At 47.9% G+C, this 22,359-nt stretch overlaps 1 protein-coding gene across 4 annotated transcripts in view; it reads left to right on the forward strand.

Moving 5' to 3' along the window:
- LOC115123025 (non-structural maintenance of chromosomes element 4 homolog A-like) overlaps positions 1–22,359 on the forward strand; it is a 67,262-nt gene that overhangs the window by 28,530 nt on the left and 16,373 nt on the right. For 3 of the 4 annotated variants that reach the window (XM_065002714.1, XM_065002716.1, XM_065002715.1), the window contains 2 exons: positions 5,914–6,004; positions 20,770–20,864. In XM_065002714.1, coding sequence (XP_064858786.1) covers positions 5,914–6,004; positions 20,770–20,864 — 186 coding nt within the window. Of the gene's footprint in view, positions 1–5,913; positions 6,005–20,769; positions 20,865–20,984; positions 21,047–22,359 lie in introns of all 4 variants that reach the window. The other variant, XR_010459355.1, reaches the window with a different exon arrangement.

Here is a 22,359-nt window from a genome sequence, read left to right on the forward strand (position 1 = left end):
TCAGGTAGTAACCAAAAAAAAGTGTTAAACAAATTAAAATATATTTTATATTTGAGATTCTTTAAAATAGCTACCCTTTGCCTTGATGACAGCTTTGCACACGCTTGGCATTCTCTCAACCAGCTTCATGAGGTAGTCACCTGGAATGCATTTCAATTAACAGGTGTGACTTGTTAAATGTGAATTTGTGGAATTTCTTTCCATCTTAATGTGTTTGAGCCAATCAGTTGTGTTGTGACATGGTAAGATTGGTATACAGAAGACAGCCCTATTTGGTAAAAGACCAATTCCATATTACGGCAAGAACAGCTCAAATAAGCAAAGAGAAACGACAGTCCATCATTACTTTAAGACTAGAAGGTCAGTCAATCCGGAATATTTCAAGAACGATTCTTCAAGTGTGGTCGCAAAAACCATCAAGCGCTGGCTCTCATGAGGACTGCCACAGGAAAGGAAGACCCAGAGTTAACTCTGCTGCAGAGGATACGTTCATTAGAGTTAACTGCACCTCAGATTGCAGTTCGAGTAACAGACACATCTCAACATCAACTGTTCAGAGGAGACGGCATGAATCAGGCCTTCATGGTCAAATTGCTGCAAAGAAACCACTACTACTAAAGGACACCAATAATAAGAAGAGACTTGCTTGGGCCAAGAAACACGAGAAATGGACATTAGACCGGTGTAAATCTGTCCTTTGGTCTGATGAGTTCAAATATTAGTTTTTTGGTTCCAACCACCGTGTCTTTGTGAGACGCAGAGAAGGTGAATGATCTCTGCATGTGTGGTTCCCACCGTGAAGCATGGAGGAAGAGGTGTGATGGTGCTTTGCTGGTGACACTGTCAGTGATTTATTTAGAATTCAAGGTACACTTAACCAGCATGGCTACCACAGCACTCTGTAGCGATACGCCATCCCATCTGGTTTGCGCTTAGTGGGACTATCATTTGTTTTTCAACAGGACAATGAACCAACACACCTCCAGGCTGTGTTAGGGCTATTTGACCAAGAAGGACAGTGATGGAGTGCTGCATCAGATGACCTGGCCTCCACAATCACCCGACCTCAACCCAATTGAGATGGTTTGGGATGAGTTGGACCGAATAGAGTGAAGGAAAAGCAGCCAACACGTACTCAGTATATGTGGGAAGTCCTTCAAGAATGTTGGAAAAGCATTCCAGGTGAAGCTGGTTGAGAGAATGTCATCAAGGCAAAGCGCAGCTACTTTGAAGAATTTATCATCTAAAATATATTTTGATTTGTTTAACACTTTTTTGGTTACTACATGATTCCATGTTTGTTATTTCATAGTTGTGATGTCTTCACTATTATTCTACAGTGTAGGTTTCGTTTGCTTCCGGGTTGGAGCGAGCGGTCGCATCTGCACTCGGTCCGCAGGTAGTATTACATTTCATTACATTTCATTATAGTACAACGGTTTGATTTGTCTAATCTTAGCAATTTCTTCTTAGCTAGCTACACAGCCGTCTTTGTATCATAGATAATTGCGTAATTATCGTATTTAAAAGTCCTAACGCAGTCTACACTGCCCTGCACCTAGCCAGCTGGCTAACGTCCACCGTTAGCTAGTCCACCGTCTCCGATTAGCAGCACAACTATTACACTCAACTGAACGACTTGATTAGTGTAGTGTTAGCTAGCTACATAGTTGTCTTTGCTGTCTTCCTACCCAAGATAATTGTGTAGTTTAGAGTGTGTAGTTTTATGTCGTCCCAACATAGGAGACTCTGCTAGCTAGCCAACAGCTAGCCAACGTCTACCGAACAGAACTTCTGCACTCAACAATCCGGTCGCATTTCGCTTCGCTCCACAGGTAGTATCACATTTTTCATTTCATTTCATTACAGTACAACGGCTTGATTTGTTTGATCGCAGCTAGCTGTTCATAGCTAGCTACATAGCCGTCTTTGTTTCAAAGATAATTGTGTAGTCTAGAGCGATTTCCTAGGTTAGTTAGCCAGCTATTGTCGTTCTTTTTTAGCAACGTAACGTAATCAACACTGCTAGCTAGCCAGCTAGCCCCGAATAAATAGCACAGTAGAAACTATTACACTCAACGGAACGACTTGATTAGTGTAGCGTCAACAACGCAGCCAATGCCAACTAGCCTACTTAGTCAACAACGCAGCCTCTGCCAGCTAGCCTACTTCAGCAGTACTGTATCATTTTAATCATTTTAGTCAATAAGATTCTTGCTCGTGACTCTTAACTCTCTGAACACTCGTGACGTGTAGTCCACTTGTCATTCCAATCTACTTTGCATTAGCGTAGCCTCTGTGTAGCCTGTCAACTATGTGTCTGTCTATCCCTGTTCTCTCCTCTCTGCACAGACCATACAAACGCTCCACACCGCGTGGCTCTGACCCTAATCTGGTGGTCCCAGCGCGCACGACCCACGTGGAGTTCCAGGTCTCCGGTAGCCTCTGGAACTGCCGATCTGCGGCCAACAAGGCAGAGTTCATCTCCGCCTATGTCTCCCTCCAGTCCCTCGACTTCTTGGCACTGACGGAAACATGGATCACCACAGACAACACTGCTACTCCTACTGCTCTCTCTTCGTCTGCCCACGTGTTCTCGCACACCCGAGAGCTTCTGGTCAGCGGGGTGGTGGCACCGGATCCTCATCTCTCCCAAGTGGTCATTCTCTCTTTCTCCCCTTACCCATCTGTCTATCGCCTCCTTTGAATTCCATGCTGTCACAGTTACCAGCCCTTTCAAGCTTAACATCCTTATCATTTATCGCCCTCCAGGTTCCCTCGGAGAGTTCATCAATGAGCTTGATGCCTTGATAAGCTCCTTTCCTGAGGACGGCTCACCTCTCACAGTTCTGGGCGACTTTAACCTCCCCACGCCTACCTTGACTCATTCCTCTCTGCCTCCTTCTTTCCACTCCTCTCCTCTTTTGACCTCACCCTCTCACCTTCCCCCCTACTCACAAGGCAGGAAATACGCTGACCTCATCTTTACTAGATGCTGTTCTTCCACTAACCTCGTTGCAACTCCCCTCCAAGTCTCCGACCACTACCTTGTATCCTTTTCCTCTCGCTCTCATCCAACACTTCCCACACTGCCCCTACTCGGATGGTATCGCGCCGTCCCAACCTTCGCTCTCTCTCCCCCCGCTACTCTCTCCTCTTCCATCCTATCATCTCTTCCCTCTGCTCAAACCTTCTCCAACCTATCTCCTGATTCTGCCTCCTCAACCCTCCTCTCCTCCCTTTCTGCATCCTTTGACTCTCTATGTCCCCTATCCTCCAGGCCGGCTCGGTCCTCCCCTCCCGCTCCGTGGCTCGACGACTCATTGCGAGCTCACAGAACAGGGCTCCGGGCAGCCGATGGAGGAAAACTCGCCTCCCTGCGGACCTGACATCCTTTCACTCCCTCCTCTCTACATTTTCCTCCTCTCTCTCTGCTGCTAAAGCCACTTTCTACCACTCTAAATTCCAAGCATCTGCCTCTAACCCTAGGAAGCTCTTTGCAACCTTCTCCTCCCTCCTGAATCCTCCTCCCCCCTCCTCCCTCTCTGCAGATGACTTCACAACCATTTTGAAAAGAAGGTCGACGACATCCGATCCTCGTTTGCTAAGTCAAACGACACCGCTGGTTCTGCTCACACTGCCCTACCCTGTGCTCTGACCTCTTTCTCCCCTCTCTCTCCAGATGAAATCTCGCGTCTTGTGACGGCCGGCCGCCCTACAACCTGCCCGCTTGACCCTATCCCCTCCTCTCTTCTCCAGACCATTTCCGGAGACCTCCTCCCTACCTCACCTCGCTCATCAACTCATCCCTGACCGCTGGCTACGTCCCTTCCGTCTTCAAGAGAGCGAGAGTTGCACCCCTTCTGAAAAACCTACACTCGATCCCTCCGATGTCAACAACTACAGACCAGTATCCCTTCTTTCTTTTCTCTCCAAAACTCTTGAACGTGCCGTCCTTGGCCAGCTCTCCCGCTATCTCTCTCAGAATGACCTTCTTGATCCAAATCAGTCAGGTTTCAAGACTAGTCATTCAACTGAGACTGCTCTTCTCTGTATCACGGAGGCGCTCCGCACTGCTAAAGCTAACTCTCTCTCCTCTGCTCTCATCCTTCTAGACCTATCGGCTGCCTTCGATACTGTGAACCATCAGATCCTCCTCTCCACCCTCTCCGAGTTGGGCATCTCCGGCGCGGCCCACGCTTGGATTGCGTCCTACCTGACAGGTCGCTCCTACCAGGTGGCGTGGCGAGAATCCGTCTCCACACCACGTGCTCTCACCACTGGTGTCCCCCAGGGCTCTGTTCTAGGCCCTCTCCTATTCTCGCTATACACCAAGTCACTTGGCTCTGTCATAACCTCACATGGTCTCTCCTATCATTGCTATGCAGACTCTGACACACAATTAATCTTCTCCTTTCCCCTTCTGATGACCAGGTGGCGAATCGCATCTCTGCATGTCTGGCAGACATATCCGTGTGGATGACGGATCACCACCTCAAGCTGAACCTCGGCAAGACGGAGCTGCTCTTCCTCCCGGGAAGGACTGCCCGTTCCATGATCTCGCCATCACGGTTGACAACTCCATTGTGTCCTCCTCCCAGAGCGCTAAGAACCTTGGCGTGATCCTGGACAACACCCTGTCGTTCTCAACTAACATCAAGGCGGTGGCCCGTTCCTGTAGGTTCATGCTCTACAACATCCGCAGAGTAAACCCTGCCTCACACAGGAAGCGGCGCAGGTCCTAATCCAGGCACTTGTCATCTCCCGTCTGGATTACTGCAACTCGCTGTTGGCTGGGCTCCTGCCTGTGCCATTAAACCCCTACAACTCATCCAGAACGCCGCAGCCCGTCTGGTGTTCAACCTTCCCAAGTTCTCTCACGTCACCCCGCTCCTCCGCTCCCTCCACTGGCTTCCAGTTGAAATCGCATCCGCTACAAGACCATGGTGCTTGCCTACGGAGCTGTGAGGGGAAACGGCACCTCAGTACCTCCAGGCTCTGATCAGGCCCTACACCCAAACAAGGGCACTGCGTTCATCCACCTCTGGCCTGCTCGCCTCCCTACCACTGAGGAAGTACAGTTCCCGCTCAGCCCAGTCAAAACTGTTCGCTGCTCTGGCCCCCCAATGGTGGAACAAACTCCCTCACGACGCCAGGACAGCGGAGTCAATCACCACCTTCCGGAGACACCTGAAACCCCACCTCTTTAAGGAATACCTAGGATAGGATAAAGTAATCCCTCTCACCCCCTCCCCTGAAAAGATTTAGATGCACTACTGTTCCACTGGAGGTCATAAGGTGAATGCACCAATTTGTAAGTCGCTCTGGATAAGAGCGTCTGCTAAATGACTTAAATGTAAATGTAAATGTAGAAAATAGTAAAATGATTGAAAAACCCTGGAATGAGAAGGTGTGTCCAAACATTTGACTTGTACTGTATGTGCTTAATATTTCTGTCACAATGGGGATTGTGTTTCTCTTTTGAAAAATATATTTATTTGTATTTTTATTTTATTTTTATGTTACCCCCTTTTTCTCCCCGATTTTGTGGTATCCAATTGTTAGTAGTTACTATCTTGTCTCATCGCTACAACTCCCGTACGGGCTCGGGAGAGACGAAGGTCGAGAGCCATGCGTCTTCCGAAACACAACCCAACAAAGCCGCACTGCTTCTTAACACAGCGTGCATCCAAACCCTCCCTAACCCGGACGACGCTAAGCCAATTGTGCGTCGCCCCATGGACCTCCCGGTTGCGGCCGGCTGCGACAGAGCCTAAGCTCGAACCCAGAGTCTCTGGTGGCACAGCCTTAGACCACTGTGCCACCCGGGAGGCCCCTGAAAAATATTTTTTTTACCTCAACGAGACTAACTTAAATAAATTAATAAATGTTTGATGTTATTGTCTGTTCCAGTTGAGGAGGATGGAGGAGTCTCACCAGGAAGCTACAGAGAAGGAGGTAGAGAGGATTCTGGGATACCTGCAGGGCTACTTCAATGACGACCGTGAGTCATGACTGTTGTCTAATAATAATACATTATATTTAAATAGCGGTTTTCAAGGACTGTCTCTTTACAATTGTATAAAGGAAAACACAAGACAACAGGACTAAACAGAAAGGAATGAAAAAAGATTAAACAGATTAGGGTTCAAGGAAAAGAAAGGTTGTGATGACTCTGACTCTAGCTATGACTATGACTCTGACTCTAGCTATGACTCTGACTCTAGCTATGACTCGGACTCTGACTCTAGCTCTGACTCTAGCTATGACTCTAGCTATGACTCTAGCTCTGACTCTAGCTATGACTCTAGCTCTGACTCTAGCTCTGACCATGACTCTGACTCTAGCTATGACTCTAGCTATGACTCTAGCTCTGACTCTAGCTCTGACTCTAGCTATGACTCTAGCGATGACTCTAGCTATGACTCTGACTCTAGCTCTGACTCTAGCTCTGACTCTAGCTCTGACTCTAGCGATGACTCTAGCTATGACTCTGACTCTAGCTCTGACTCTAGCTCTGACTCTAGCTCTGACTCTAGCGATGACTCTAGCGATGACTCTAGCTATGACTCTGACTCTAGCTATGACTCTAGCTATGACTCGGACTCTAGCTATGACTCTAGCTCTGACCATGACTCTGACTCTAGCTATGACTATGACTCTAGCTATGACTCTGACTCTAGCTATGACTCTGACTCTGACTCTAGCTATGACTCTGACTCTAGCTATGACCTCTACTCCAGGTATTCCCAAACTGTGGTAGGGTGCGCGCAAATGGGGGTACGCCAAATAAAAAATGTGATTCACATTTATTTTAATTTTTTTAAACAAAAAAAACAAACATTTTGAAACAGTACATTTATATTTTCCAACGGGGCTATACATTTGGTTGAGGTTTTTTTCTCGTCTGAGTAGCCTCGTTTCACTGCCAAAAATAAAATGAAATCATCTAGTGTTCAGTGAAATAACAACACAATGTCAAATACAGGGAGCCTAGTCAAACAATTAACATCCAATCACATTAACCATTACTCATCCAATCACATTAACCATTACTCATCCAATCACATTAACCATTACTCATCCAATCACATTAACCGTTACTCATCCAATCACATGAACCGTTGCTCATCCAATCACATTAACCGTTGCTCATCCAATCACATTAACCGTGACTCATCCAATCACATTAACCGTTGCTCATCCAATCACATTAACCGTTGCTCATCCAATCACATTAACCGTTGCTCATCCAATCACATTAACCGTGACTCATCCAATCACATTAACCGATGGTCTCTCACAGGAAACCTTCATTTAGAAATTAAACATGACCATGAGTGGCTAAGACAGGCAAGCCCCATACTATTGTAGAGGAGTAGCTAGGACAGACAAGCCCCATACTATTGTAGAGGAGTAGCTAGGACAGACAAGCCCCATACTATTGTAGAGGAGTGGCTAGGACAGGCAAGCCCCATACTATTGTAGAGGAGTGGCTAGGACAGACAAGCCCCATACTATAGTGGAGGAGTGGCTAGGACAGGCAAGCCCCATACTATTGTAGAGGAGTAGCTAGGACAGACAAGCCCCATGCTATTGTAGAGGAGTAGCTAGGACAGGCAAGCCCCATACTATTGTAGAGGAGTGGCTGGGACAGACAAGCCCCATACTATTGTAGAGGAGTGGCTAGGACAGACAAGCCCCATACTATTGTAGAGGAGTAGCTAGGACAGACAAGCCCCATACTATTGTAGAGGAGTAGCTAGGACAGACAAGCCCCATACTATTGTAGAGGAGTAGCTAGGACAGGCAAGCCCCATACTATTGTAGAGGAGTAGCTAGGACAGGCAAGCCCCATACTATTGTAGAGGAGTGGCTAGGACAGGCAAGCCCCATACTATTGTAGAGGAGTAGCTAGGACAGGCAAGCCCCATACTATTGTAGAGGAGTGGCTAGGACAGACAAGCCCCATACTATTGTGGAGGACTGGCTAGGACAGGCAAGCCCCATACTATTGTAGAGGAGTGGCTAGGACAGGCAAGCCCCATACTATTGTAGAGGAGTAGCTAGGACAGGCAAGCCCCATACTATTGTAGAGGAGTGGCTAGGACAGACAAGCCCCATACTATTGTAGAGGAGTGGCTAGGACAGACAAGCCCCATGCTATTGTAGAGGAGTGGCTAGGACAGACAAGCCCCATACTATTGTAGAGGAGTGGCTGGGACAGGCAAGCCCCATACTATTGTAGAGGAGTGGCTAGGACAGACAAGCCCCATGCTATTGTAGAGGAGTGGCTAGGACAGACAAGCCCCATACTATTGTAGAGGAGTGGCTGGGACAGACAAGCCCCATACTATTGTAGAGGAGTAGCTAGGACAGGCAAGCCCCATACTATTGTAGAGGACTGGCTAGGACAGGCAAGCCCCATACTATTGTAGAGGAGTGGCTAGGACAGGCAAGCCCCATACTATTGTGGAGGACTGGCTAGGACAGGCAAGCCCCATACTATTGTAGAGGAGTGGCTAGGACAGACAAGCCCCATACTATTGTGGAGGAGTGGCTAGGACAGGCAAGCCCCATACTATTGTGGAGGACTGGCTAGGACAGACAAGCCCCATACTATTGTAGAGGAGTGGCTGGGACAGGCAAGCCCCATACTATTGTAGAGGAGTAGCTAGGACAGGCAAGCCCCATACTATTGTAGAGGAGTGGCTAGGACAGACAAGCCCCATACTATTGTAGAGGAGTGGCTAGGACAGACAAGCCCCATGCTATTGTAGAGGAGTGGCTAGGACAGACAAGCCCCATACTATTGTAGAGGAGTGGCTGGGACAGGCAAGCCCCATACTATTGTAGAGGAGTGGCTAGGACAGACAAGCCCCATGCTATTGTAGAGGAGTGGCTAGGACAGACAAGCCCCATACTATTGTAGAGGAGTGGCTGGGACAGACAAGCCCCATACTATTGTAGAGGAGTAGCTAGGACAGGCAAGCCCCATACTATTGTAGAGGACTGGCTAGGACAGGCAAGCCCCATACTATTGTAGAGGAGTGGCTAGGACAGGCAAGCCCCATACTATTGTGGAGGACTGGCTAGGACAGGCAAGCCCCATACTATTGTAGAGGAGTGGCTAGGACAGACAAGCCCCATACTATTGTGGAGGAGTGGCTAGGACAGGCAAGCCCCATACTATTGTGGAGGACTGGCTAGGACAGACAAGCCCCATACTATTGTAGAGGAGTGGCTGGGACAGGCAAGCCCCATACTATTGTAGAGGAGTGGCTAGGACAGACAAGCCCCATACTATTGTGGAGGAGTGGCTAGGACAGGCAAGCCCCATACTATTGTGGAGGACTGGCTAGGACAGACAAGCCCCATACTATTGTAGAGGAGTGGCTGGGACAGGCAAGCCCCATACTATTGTAGAGGAGTGGCTAGGACAGACAAGCCCCATACTATTGTAGAGGAGTGGCTAGGACAGGCAAGCCCCATACTATTGTAGAGGAGTGGCTAGGACAGGCAAGCCCCATACTATTGTGGAGGACTGGCTAGGACAGACAAGCCCCATACTATTGTAGAGGAGTGGCTAGGACAGACAAGCCCCATACTATTGTGGAGGACTTCATTCTTCCTGCTGCCGCAGGTATGGCTGGGACAATGCTGGGGGGACAATGCTGGGGGGACAATGCTGGGGGACAATGCTGGGGGACAATGCTGGGGGACAATGCTGGGGGAAAATGCTGGGGGACAATGCTGGGGGACAATGCTGGGGGACAATGCTGGGGGACAATGCTGGGGGACAATGCTGGGGGACAATGCTGGGGGACAATGCTGGGGGGACAATGCTGGGGGACAATGCTGGGGGACAATGCTGGGGGACAATGCTGGGGGACAATGCTGGGGGACAATGCTGGGGGACAATGCTGGGGGAAAATGCTGGGGGACAATGCTGGGGGACAATGCTGGGGGACAATGCTGGGGGACAATGCTGGGGGACAATGCTGGGGGACAATGCTGGGGGAAAATGCTGGGGGACAATGCTGGGGGACAATGCTGGGGGACAATGCTGGGGGACAATGCTGGGGGACAATGCTGGGGGAAAATGCTGGGGGACAATGCTGGGGGAAAATGCTGGGGGACAATGCTGGGGGACAATGCTGGGGGAAAATGCTGGGGGAAAATGCTGGGGGACAATGCTGGGGGACAATGCTGGGGGACAATGCTGGGGGAAAATGCTGGGGGACAATGCTGGGGGACAATCACAATGCTGGGGGACAATGCTGGGGGACAATGCTGGGGGGACAATGCTGGGGGACAATGCTGGGGGGAAAATGCCTCAAAAAACTATACAGACAATCCTTCATCAAACAACACTGTTTCACGACGCATCAGTGACACGGCAGGAGATGTTTTGAAACAATTACTGCTTCGCATACAAGCCAGTGAATTATATGCGTTACATCTGGATGAGTCAACAGACCTGGCACAGCTCCTGGTATATGTCTGTTACAGCTGGATGAGTCAACAGACCTGGCACAGCTCCTGGTATATGTCTGTTACAGCTGGATGAGTCAACAGGGCCTGGCACAGCTCCTGGTATATGTCTGTTACATCTGGATGAGTCAACAGGCCTGGCACAGCTCCTGGTATATGTCTGTTACATCTGGATGAGTCAACAGACCTGGCACAGCTCCTGGTATATGTCTGTTACAGCTGGATGAGTCAACAGGGCCTGGTATATGTCTGTTACAGCTGGATGAGTCAACAGACCTGGCACAGCTCCTGGTATATGTCTGTTACAGCTGGATGAGTCAACAGGCCTGGCACAGCTCCTGGTATATGTCTGTTACAGCTGGATGAGTCAACAGGCCTGGCACAGCTCCTGGTATATGTCTGTTACAGCTGGATGAGTCAACAGACCTGGCACAGCTCCTGGTATATGTCTGTTACAGCTGGATGAGTCAACAGGCCTGGCACAGCTCCTGGTATATGTCTGTTACAGCTGGATGAGTCAACAGACCTGGCACAGCTCCTGGTATATGTCTGTTACAGCTGGATGAGTCAACAGGCCTGGCACAGCTCCTGGTATATGTCTGTTACAGCTGGATGAGTCAACAGGGCCTGGCACAGCTCCTGGTATATGTCTGTTACAGCTGGATGAGTCAACAGACCTGGCACAGCTCCTGGTATATGTCTGTTACAGCTGGATGAGTCAACAGACCTGGCACAGCTCCTGGTATATGTCTGTTACAGCTGGATGAGTCAACAGGCCTGGCACAGCTCCTGGTATATGTCTGTTACAGCTGGATGAGTCAACAGGCCAGACCTGGCACAGCTCCTGGTATATGTCTGTTACAGCTGGATGAGTCAACAGGCCAGGCCTGGCACAGCTCCTGGTATATGTCTGTTACAGCTGGATGAGTCAGCCTGGCACAGCTCCTGGTATATGTCTGTTACAGCTGGATGAGTCAACAGGCCTGGCACAGCTCCTGGTATATGTCTGTTACAGCTGGATGAGTCAACAGACCTGGCACAGCTCCTGGTATATGTCTGTTACAGCTGGATGAGTCAACAGGCCTGGCACAGCTCCTGGTATATGTCTGTTACAGCTGGATGAGTCAACAGGGCCTGGCACAGCTCCTGGTATATGTCTGTTACAGCTGGATGAGTCAACAGGCCTGGCACGGCTCCTGGTATATGTCTGGTACGTTTATGGGGGGTCAATTAAGGAAGACATCCTCTTTTGCAAACCACTGGAAACCAGGACAACAGGAGAAGGTATTTATAAAGTCCTGAGAGGCTCTTGGGTGCACTGCAGCATCCAGCTAGAGGCTCTTGGGTACACTGCAGCATCCCCCCTAGAGGCTCTTGGGTACACGGCAGCATCCCCCTAGAGGCTCTTGGGTGCACTGCAGCATCCACCTAGAGGCTCTTGGGTACACTGCAGCATCCACCGAGAGGCTCTTGGGTACACTGCAGCATCCACCTAGAGGCTCTTGGGTACACTGCATCATCCACCGAGAGGCTCTTGGGTACACTGCATCATCCACCGAGAGGCTCTTGGGTACACTGCAGCATCCCCCCTAGAGGCTCTTGGGTACACTGCAGCATCCACCCAGAGGCTCTTGGGTACACTGCAGCATCCCCCCTAGAGGCTCTTGGGTACACTGCAGCATCCCCCCTAGAGGCTCTTGGGTACACTGCAGCATCCCCCTAGAGGCTCTTGGGTGCACTGCAGCATCCACCTAGAGGCTCTTGGGTACACTGCAGCACCCACCTAGAGGCTCTTGGGTACACTGCAGCATCCCCCCTAGAGGCTCTTGGGTACACTGCAGCATCCACCGAAAGGCTCTTGGGTACACTGCAGCATCCCCCTAGAGGCTCTTGGGTACACTGCAGCATCCACCTAGAGGCTCTTGTGTACACTGCAGCATCCCCCTAGAGGCTCTTGGGTACACTGCAGCATCCACCGAGAGGCTCTTGGGTACACTGCAGCATCCACCTAGAGGCTCTTGGGTACACTGTAGCATCCACCAAGAGGCTCTTGGGTACACGGCAGCATCCACCTAGAGGCCTTTGGGTACACTGCAGCATCCACCTAGAGGCTCTTGGGTGAACTGCAGCATCCACTGAGAGGCTCTTGGGTCCACTTCAGCATCCACCTAGAGGCTCTTGGGTACACTGCAGCATCCCCCTAGAGGCTCTTCGGTACACTGCAGCATCCACCCAGAGGCTCTTGGGTACACTGTAGCATCCACCTAGAGGCTCTTGGGTACACTGCAGCATCCACCTAGAGGCTCTCGGGTACACTGCAGCATCCACCTAGAGGCTCTTGGGTACACTGCAGCATCCACCTAGAGGCTCTTGGGTACACGTCAGCATCCACCTAGAGGCTCTTGGGTACACTGCAGCATCCCCCTAGAGGCTCTTGGGTTCACTGCAGCATCCACCTAGAGGCTCTTGGGTACACTGCAGCATCCACCTAGAGGCTCTTGGGTACACTGCAGCATCCACCTAGAGGCTCTTGGGTACACTGCAGCATCCACCTAGAGGCTCTTGGGTACACTGCAGCATCCACCCAGAGGCTCTTGGGTACACTGCAGCATCCACCTAGAGGCTCTTGGGTACACTGCAGCATCCACCTAGAGGCTCTTGGGTACACTGCAGCATCCACCCAGAGGCTCTTGGGTACACGGCAGCATCCCCCTAGAGGCTCTTGGGTACACGGCAGCATCCCCCTAGAGGCTCTTGGGTACACTGCAGCATCCACCCAGAGGCTCTTGGGTACACTGCAGCATCCACCCAGAGGCTCTTGGGTACACTGCAGCATCAACCCAGAGGCTCTTGGGTACACTGCAGCATCCACTTAGAGGCTCTCGGGTACACTGCAGCATCCACCTAGAGGCTCTTGGGTGCACTGCAGCATCCACCTAGAGGCTCTTGGGTGCACTGCAGCATCCCCCTAGAGGCTCTTGGGTGCACTGCAGCATCCACCTAGAGGCTCTTGGGTGCACTGCAGCATCCACCTAGAGGCTCTTGGGTGCACTGCAGCATCCCCCTAGAGGCTCTTGGGTGCACTGCAGCATCCCCCTAGAGGCTCTTGGGTGCACTGCAGCATCCACCTAGAGGCTCTTGGGTACACTGCAGCATCCACCCAGAGGCTCTTGCTGCCAAAGGAATGCCTGACAGCTTGAAAGATGTTTTGGACACCAGTGAAAATGGTTAACTTTGTTTCAGTAAGGCCCCTGAACTCTTGTGTATTTTCTACATCATGCAATGATATGGGCAGTGACCATGTAACGCTTTTACAACATACAGAAGAGCGCTGGTTATCAAGGGGCAAAATATTGACACGTTTTTTGAATTGAGAGACGAGCTTAAAGTTTTCTTTACTGACCATAATGTTCACTTGTCTGACCGCTTGCATGATGACGAGTTTCTCACACGACTGGCCACATTCTAGTTATCACTGTTCTAGAACACCACCATCACTGATGTACAACACATTCTAGTTATCACTGTTCTAGAACACCACCATCACTGATGTACAACACATTCTAGTTATCACTGTTCTAGAACACATTCTAGTTATCACTGTTCTAGAACACCACCATCACTGATGTACAACACATTCTAGTTATCACTGTTCTAGAACACCACCATCACTGATGTACAACACATTCTAGTTATCACTGTTCTAGAACACCACCATCACTGATGTACAACACATTCTAGTTATCACTGTTCTAGAACACCACCATCACTGATGTACAACACATTCTAGTTATCACTGTTCTAGAACATCACCATCACTGATGTACAACACATTCTAGTTATCACTGTTCTAGAACACCAACATTACTGATGTACAACACATTCTAGTTATCACTGTTCTAGAACACCACCATCACTGATGTACAACACATTCTAGTTATCACTGTTCTAGAACACCACCATCACTGATGTACAACACATTCTAGTTATCACTGTTCTAGAACACATTCTAGTTATCACTGTTCTAGAACACATTCTAGTTATCACTGTTCTAGAACACCACCATCACTGATGTACAACACATTCTAGTTATCACTGTTCTAGAACACATTCTAGTTATCACTGTTCTAGAACACCACCATCACTGATGTACAACACATTCTAGTTATCACTGTTCTAGAACACATTCTAGTTATCACTGTTCTAGAACACCACCATCACTGATGTACAACACATTCTAGTTATCACTGTTCTAGAACACCACCATCACTGATGTACAACACATTCTAGTTATCACTGTTCTAAAACACCACCATCACTGATGTACAACACATTCTAGTTATCACTGTTCTAGAACACCACCATCACTGATGTACAACACATTCTAGTTATCACTGTTCTAGAACATCACCATCACTGATGTACAACACATTCTAGTTATCACTGTTCTAGAACATCACCATCACTGATGTACAACACATTCTAGTTATCACTGTTCTAGAACACCAACATTACTGATGTACAACACATTCTAGTTATCACTGTTCTAGAACACCACCATCACTGATGTACAACACATTCTAGTTATCACTGTTCTAGAACACCACCATCACTGATGTACAACACATTCTAGTTATCACTGTTCTAGAACACATTCTAGTTATCACTGTTCTAGAACACATTCTAGTTATCACTGTTCTAGAACACCACCATCACTGATGTACAACACATTCTAGTTATCACTGTTCTAGAACACATTCTAGTTATCACTGTTCTAGAACACCACCATCACTGATGTACAACACATTCTAGTTATCACTGTTCTAGAACACATTCTAGTTATCACTGTTCTAGAACATCACACGACTGGCCTCTCTGGGTGATGTTTTGTCTCACCTGAATGATCTGAATCTAGGATTACAGGGACTCTCCATAACTATATTCAATGTGTGGGACAAAATTGCTCTTCTCTGTCTGCATGGACAACACACAGGTTGGAGCTCTTCTCTGTCTACATTAACATGGACAACACACAGGTTGGAGCTCTTCTCTGTCTACATTAACATGGACAACACACAGGTTGGAGCTCTTCTCTGTCTACATTAACATGGACAACACACAGGTTGGAGCTCTTCTCTGTCTACATTAACAAGGACAACACACAGGTTGGAGCTCTTCTCTGTCTACATTAACATGGACAACACACAGGTTGGAGCTCTTCTCTGTCTACATTAACATGGACAACACACAGGTTGGAGCTCTTCTCTGTCTACATTAACATGGACAACACACAGGTTGGAGCTCTTCTCTGTCTACATTAACAAGGACAACACACAGGTTGGAGCTCTTCTCTGTCTACATTAACAAGGACAACACACAGGTTGGAGCTCTTCTCTGTCTACATTAACATGGACAACACACAGGTTGGAGCGCTTCTCTGTCTACATTAACATGGACAACACACAGGTTGGAGCTCTTCTCTGTCTACATTAACATGGACAACACACAGGTTGGAGCTCTTCTCTGTCTACATTAACATGGACAACACACAGGTTGGAGCTCTTCTCTGTCTACATTAACATGGACAACACACAGGTTGGAGCTCTTCTCTGTCTACATTAACATGGACAACACACAGGTTGGAGCTCTTCTCTGTCTACATTAACATGGACAACACACAGGTTGGAGCTCTTCTCTGTCTGCATTATCAAGGACAACACACAGGTTGGAGCTCTTCTCTGTCTACATTAACATGGACAACACACAGGTTGGAGCTCTTCTCTGTCTACATTAACAAGGACAACACACAGGTTGGAGCTCTTCTCTGTCTGCATTAACATGGACAACACACAGGTTGGAGCTCTTCTCTGTCTACATTAACATGGACAACACACAGGTTGGAGCTCTTCTCTGTCTACATTAACAAGGACAACACACAGGTTGGAGCTCTTCTCTGTCTGCATTAACATGGACAACACACAGGTTGGAGCTCTTCTCTGTCTGCATTAACATGGACAACACACAGGTTGGAGCTCTTCTCTGTCTACATTAACATGGACAACACACAGGTTGGAGCTCTTCTCTGTCTGCATTAACAAGGACAACACACAGGTTGGAGCTCTTCTCTGTCTACATTAACATGGACAACACACAGGTTGGAGCTCTTCTCTGTCTGCATTAACAAGGACAACACACAGGTTGGAGCTCTTCTCTGTCTGCATTAACAAGGACAACACACAGGTTGGAGCTCTTCTCTGTCTACATTAACATGGACAACACACAGGTTGGAGCTCTTCTCTGTCTACATTAACATGGACAACACACAGGTTGGAGCTCTTCTCTGTCTACATTAACATGGACAACACACAGGTTGGAGCTCTTCTCTGTCTACATTAACAAGGACAACACACAGGTTGGAGCTCTTCTCTGTCTACATTAACATGGACAACACACAGGTTGGAGCTCTTCTCTGTCTACATTAACAAGGACAACACACAGGTTGGAGCTCTTCTCTGTCTACATTAACAAGGACAACACACAGGTTGGAGCTCTTCTCTGTCTACATTAACATGGACAACACACAGGTTGGAGCTCTTCTCTGTCTACATTAACAAGGACAACACACAGGTTGGAGCTCTTCTCTGTCTACATTAACAAGGACAACACACAGGTTGGAGCTCTTCTCTGTCTACATTAACAAGGACAACACACAGGTTGGAGCTCTTCTCTGTCTACATTAACAAGGACAACACACAGGTTGGAGCTCTTCTCTGTCTACATTAACAAGGACAACACACAGGTTGGAGCTCTTCTCTGTCTACATTAACATGGACAACACACAGGTTGGAGCTCTTCTCTGTCTACATTAACATGGACAACACACAGGTTGGAGCTCTTCTCTGTCTACATTAACATGGACAACACACAGGTTGGAGCTCTTCTCTGTCTACATTAACATGGACAACACACAGGTTGGAGCTCTTCTCTGTCTACATTAACATGGACAACACACAGGTTGGAGCTCTTCTCTGTCTGCATTATCAAGGACAACACACAGGTTGGAGCTCTTCTCTGTCTACATTAACATGGACAACACACAGGTTGGAGCTCTTCTCTGTCTACATTAACAAGGACAACACACAGGTTGGAGCTCTTCTCTGTCTGCATTAACATGGACAACACACAGGTTGGAGCTCTTCTCTGTCTACATTAACATGGACAACACACAGGTTGGAGCTCTTCTCTGTCTACATTAACAAGGACAACACACAGGTTGGAGCTCTTCTCTGTCTGCATTAACATGGACAACACACAGGTTGGAGCTCTTCTCTGTCTGCATTAACATGGACAACACACAGGTTGGAGCTCTTCTCTGTCTACATTAACAAGGACAACACACAGGTTGGAGCTCTTCTCTGTCTACATTAACAAGGACAACACACAGGTTGGAGCTCTTCTCTGTCTACATTAACAAGGACAACACACAGGTTGGAGCTCTTCTCTGTCTACATTAACAAGGACAACACACAGGTTGGAGCTCTTCTCTGTCTACATTAACATGGACAACACACAGGTTGGAGCTCTTCTCTGTCTACATTAACATGGACAACACACAGGTTGGAGCTCTTCTCTGTCTACATTAACATGGACAACACACAGGTTGGAGCTCTTCTCTGTCTGCATTAACATGGACAACACACAGGTTGTAGCTCTTCTCTGTCTACATTAACATGGACAACACACAGGTTGGAGCTCTTCTCTGTCTACATTAACATGGACAACACACAGGTTGGAGCTCTTCTCTGTCTACATTAACATGGACAACACACAGGTTGGAGCTCTTCTCTGTCTACATTAACATGGACAACACACAGGTTGGAGCTCTTCTCTGTCTACATTAACAAGGACAACACACAGGTTGGAGCTCTTCTCTGTCTACATTAACATGGACAACACACAGGTTGGAGCTCTTCTCTGTCTGCATTAACATGGACAACACACAGGTTGGAGCTCTTCTCTGTCTAAATTAACATGGACAACACACAGGTTGGAGCTCTTCTCTGTCTACATTAACATGGACAACACACAGGTTGGAGCTCTTCTCTGTCTGCATTAACAAGGACAACACACAGGTTGGAGCTCTTCTCTGTCTACATTAACATGGACAACACACAGGTTGGAGCTCTTCTCTGTCTACATTAACATGGACAACACACAGGTTGGAGCTCTTCTCTGTCTGCATTAACATGGACAACACACAGGTTGGAGCTCTTCTCTGTCTACATTAACAAGGACAACACACAGGTTGGAGCTCTTCTCTGTCTACATTAACATGGACAACACACAGGTTGGAGCTCTTCTCTGTCTACATTAACATGGACAACACACAGGTTGGAGCTCTTCTCTGTCTACATTAACAAGGACAACACACAGGTTGGAGCTCTTCTCTGTCTACATTAACATGGACAACACACAGGTTGGAGCTCTTCTCTGTCTGCATTAACATGGACAACACACAGGTTGGAGCTCTTCTCTGTCTACATTAACATGGACAACACACAGGTTGGAGCTCTTCTCTGTCTACATTAACATGGACAACACACAGGTTGGAGCTCTTCTCTGTCTACATTAACAAGGACAACACACAGGTTGGAGCTCTTCTCTGTCTACATTAACAAGGACAACACACAGGTTGGAGCTCTTCTCTGTCTACATTAACATGGACAACACACAGGTTGGAGCTCTTCTCTGTCTGCATTAACAAGGACAACACACAGGTTGGAGCTCTTCTCTGTCTACATTAACAAGGACAACACACAGGTTGGAGCTCTTCTCTGTCTACATTAACATGGACAACACACAGGTTGGAGCTCTTCTCTGTCTGCATTAACATGGACAACACACAGGTTGGAGCTCTTCTCTGTCTACATTAACATGGACAACACACAGGTTGGAGCTCTTCTCTGTCTACATTAACATGGACAACACACAGGTTGGAGCTCTTCTCTGTCTACATTAACATGGACAACACACAGGTTGGAGCTCTTCTCTGTCTACATTAACATGGACAACACACAGGTTGGAGCTCTTCTCTGTCTACATTAACATGGACAACACACAGGTTGGAGCTCTTCTCTGTCTACATTAACATGGACAACACACAGGTTGGAGCTCTTCTCTGTCTACATTAACATGGACAACACACAGGTTGGAGCTCTTCTCTGTCTACATTAACATGGACAACACACAGGTTGGAGCTCTTCTCTGTCTGCATTAACATGGACAACACACAGGTTGGAGCTCTTCTCTGTCTACATTAACAAGGACAACACACAGGTTGGAGCCCCTCTCTGTCTGCATTAACATGGACAACACACAGGTTGGAGCTCTTCTCTGTCTACATTAACATGGACAACACACAGGTTGGAGCTCTTCTCTGTCTGCATTAACATGGACAACACACAGGTTGGAGCTCTTCTCTGTCTACATTAACATGGACAACACACAGGTTGGAGCTCTTCTCTGTCTACATTAACATGGACAACACACAGGTTGGAGCTCTTCTCTGTCTACATTAACATGGACAACACACAGGTTGGAGCTCTTCTCTGTCTGCATTAACATGGACAACACACAGGTTGGAGCTCTTCTCTGTCTACATTAACATGGACAACACACAGGTTGGAGCTCTTCTCTGTCTACATTAACATGGACAACACACAGGTTGGAGCTCTTCTCTGTCTACATTAACATGGACAACACACAGGTTGGAGCTCTTCTCTGTCTACATTAACATGGACAACACACAGGTTGGAGCTCTTCTCTGTCTACATTAACATGGACAACACACAGGTTGGAGCTCTTCTCTGTCTGCATTAACAAGGACAACACACAGGTTGGAGCTCTTCTCTGTCTGCATTAACATGGACAACACACAGGTTGGAGCTCTTCTCTGTCTACATTAACATGGACAACACACAGGTTGGAGCTCTTCTCTGTCATTAACATGGACAACACACAGGTTGGAGCTCTTCTCTGTCTACATTAACATGGACAACACACAGGTTGGAGCTCTTCTCTGTCTACATTAACATGGACAACACACAGGTCTTTCCATCATTGTATAATTTTGTTGTTGTCTGCAAATGAACTCAAGCTTACGGACAATGTCAAATGTGACCTCCGTGGCAAAGGTTTGTTTGTAGACGTTAAATGATTTGATATAGTTGGTTAAAGAGCTATTTGTCATGTGCCTTTCTCACCTTGTATCTCCAGCCACATCTCCCATCTCCTACTATGAGTTTGTCATAGACCCCACCTCCTTCTCCCGCTCGGTGGAGAACATCTTCCACACCTCCTTCCTGGTCAGGGTGAGTGGTACATGTTGGATACTTCAGATCAATATATCGACACCTTTTTTTTTTAGATGATTCACTATTTATTGTAAAATAACTTTTAATTGTGTATTTGTTTGATTTACAACTGCACAGGACCGAAGAACAAAATGTGTAATCAAAACTGATACTTAGATGTAAAATGAATTTGGTTGGAGGTAAGGGATTCTTGTTTGTATTGTTTCTCTTACATGTATAAGGTGCCAACAGGGTAAACATTGACATTCAACCAGTTTTTAAAAAGAAACAAACGGAACATTCTACTCCACTGCACTCTATTGTAAAGTGCAAGGGTGACAGTATATTGACTGCATCTGTAGGTAGTACCTACCGGGGCGGCAGGGTAGCCTAGTGGTTAGAGCAGGTAGCCTAGTGGTTAGAGCAGGTAGCCTAGTGGTTAGAGACAGGTAGCCTAGTGGTTAGAGCAGGTAGCCTAGTGGTTAGAGCAGGTAGCCTAGTGGTTAGAGCAGGTAGCCTAGTGGTTAGAGACAGGTAGCCTAGTGGTTAGAGCAGGTAGCCTAGTGGTTAGAGCAGGTAGCCTAGTGGTTAGAGCAGGGTAGCCTAGTGGTTAGAGCAGGTAGCCTAGTGGTTAGAGCAGGTAGCCTAGTGGTTAGAGACAGGTAGCCTAGTGGTTAGAGCAGGTAGCCTAGTGGTTAGAGCAGGTAGCCTAGTGGTTAGAGACAGGTAGCCTAGTGGTTAGAGCAGGTAGCCTAGTGGTTAGAGCAGGTAGCCTAGTGGTTAGAGCAGGGTAGCCTAGTGGTTAGAGCAGGGTAGCCTAGTGGTTAGAGCAGGTAGCCTAGTGGTTAGAGCAGGTAGCCTAGTAGTTAGAGACAGGTAGCCTAGTGGTTAGAGCAGGTAGCCTAGTGGTTAGAGGCAGGTAGCCTAGTGGTTAGAGCAGGTAGCCTAGTGGTTAGAGCAGGTAGCCTAGTGGTTAGAGCAGGTAGCCTAGTGGTTAGAGCAGGTAGCCTAGTGGGAGCAGGTAGCCTAGTGGTTAGAGCAGGTAGCCTAGTGGTTAGAGCAGGTAGCCTAGTGGTTAGAGCAGGGTAGCCTAGTGGTTAGAGCAGGGTAGCCTAGTGGTTAGAGCAGGGTAGCCTAGTGGTTAGAGCAGGGTAGCCTAGTGGTTAGAGGCAGGTAGCCTAGTGGTTAGAGCAGGGTAGCCTAGTGGTTAGAGCAGGGTAGCCTAGTGGTTAGAGACAGGTAGCCTAGTGGTTAGAGACAGGTAGCCTAGTGGTTAGAGACAGGTAGCCTAGTGGTTAGAGCAGGTAGTCTAGTGGTTAGAGCAGGTAGCCTAGTGGTTAGAGCAGGTAGCCTAGTGGTTAGAGCAGGTAGCCTAGTGGTTAGAGCAGGTAGCCTAGTGGTTAGAGCAGGTAGCCTAGTGGTTAGAGCAGGGTAGCCTAGTGGCTAGAGGCAGGTAGCCTAGTGGTTAGAGCAGGTAGCCTAGTGGTTAGAGACAGGTAGCCTAGTGGTTAGA

This window comes from Oncorhynchus nerka, linkage group LG16 (genome assembly GCF_034236695.1).
Source record: "Oncorhynchus nerka isolate Pitt River linkage group LG16, Oner_Uvic_2.0, whole genome shotgun sequence".
In the NCBI taxonomy this organism is placed as follows: Eukaryota; Metazoa; Chordata; class Actinopteri; order Salmoniformes; family Salmonidae; genus Oncorhynchus; species Oncorhynchus nerka.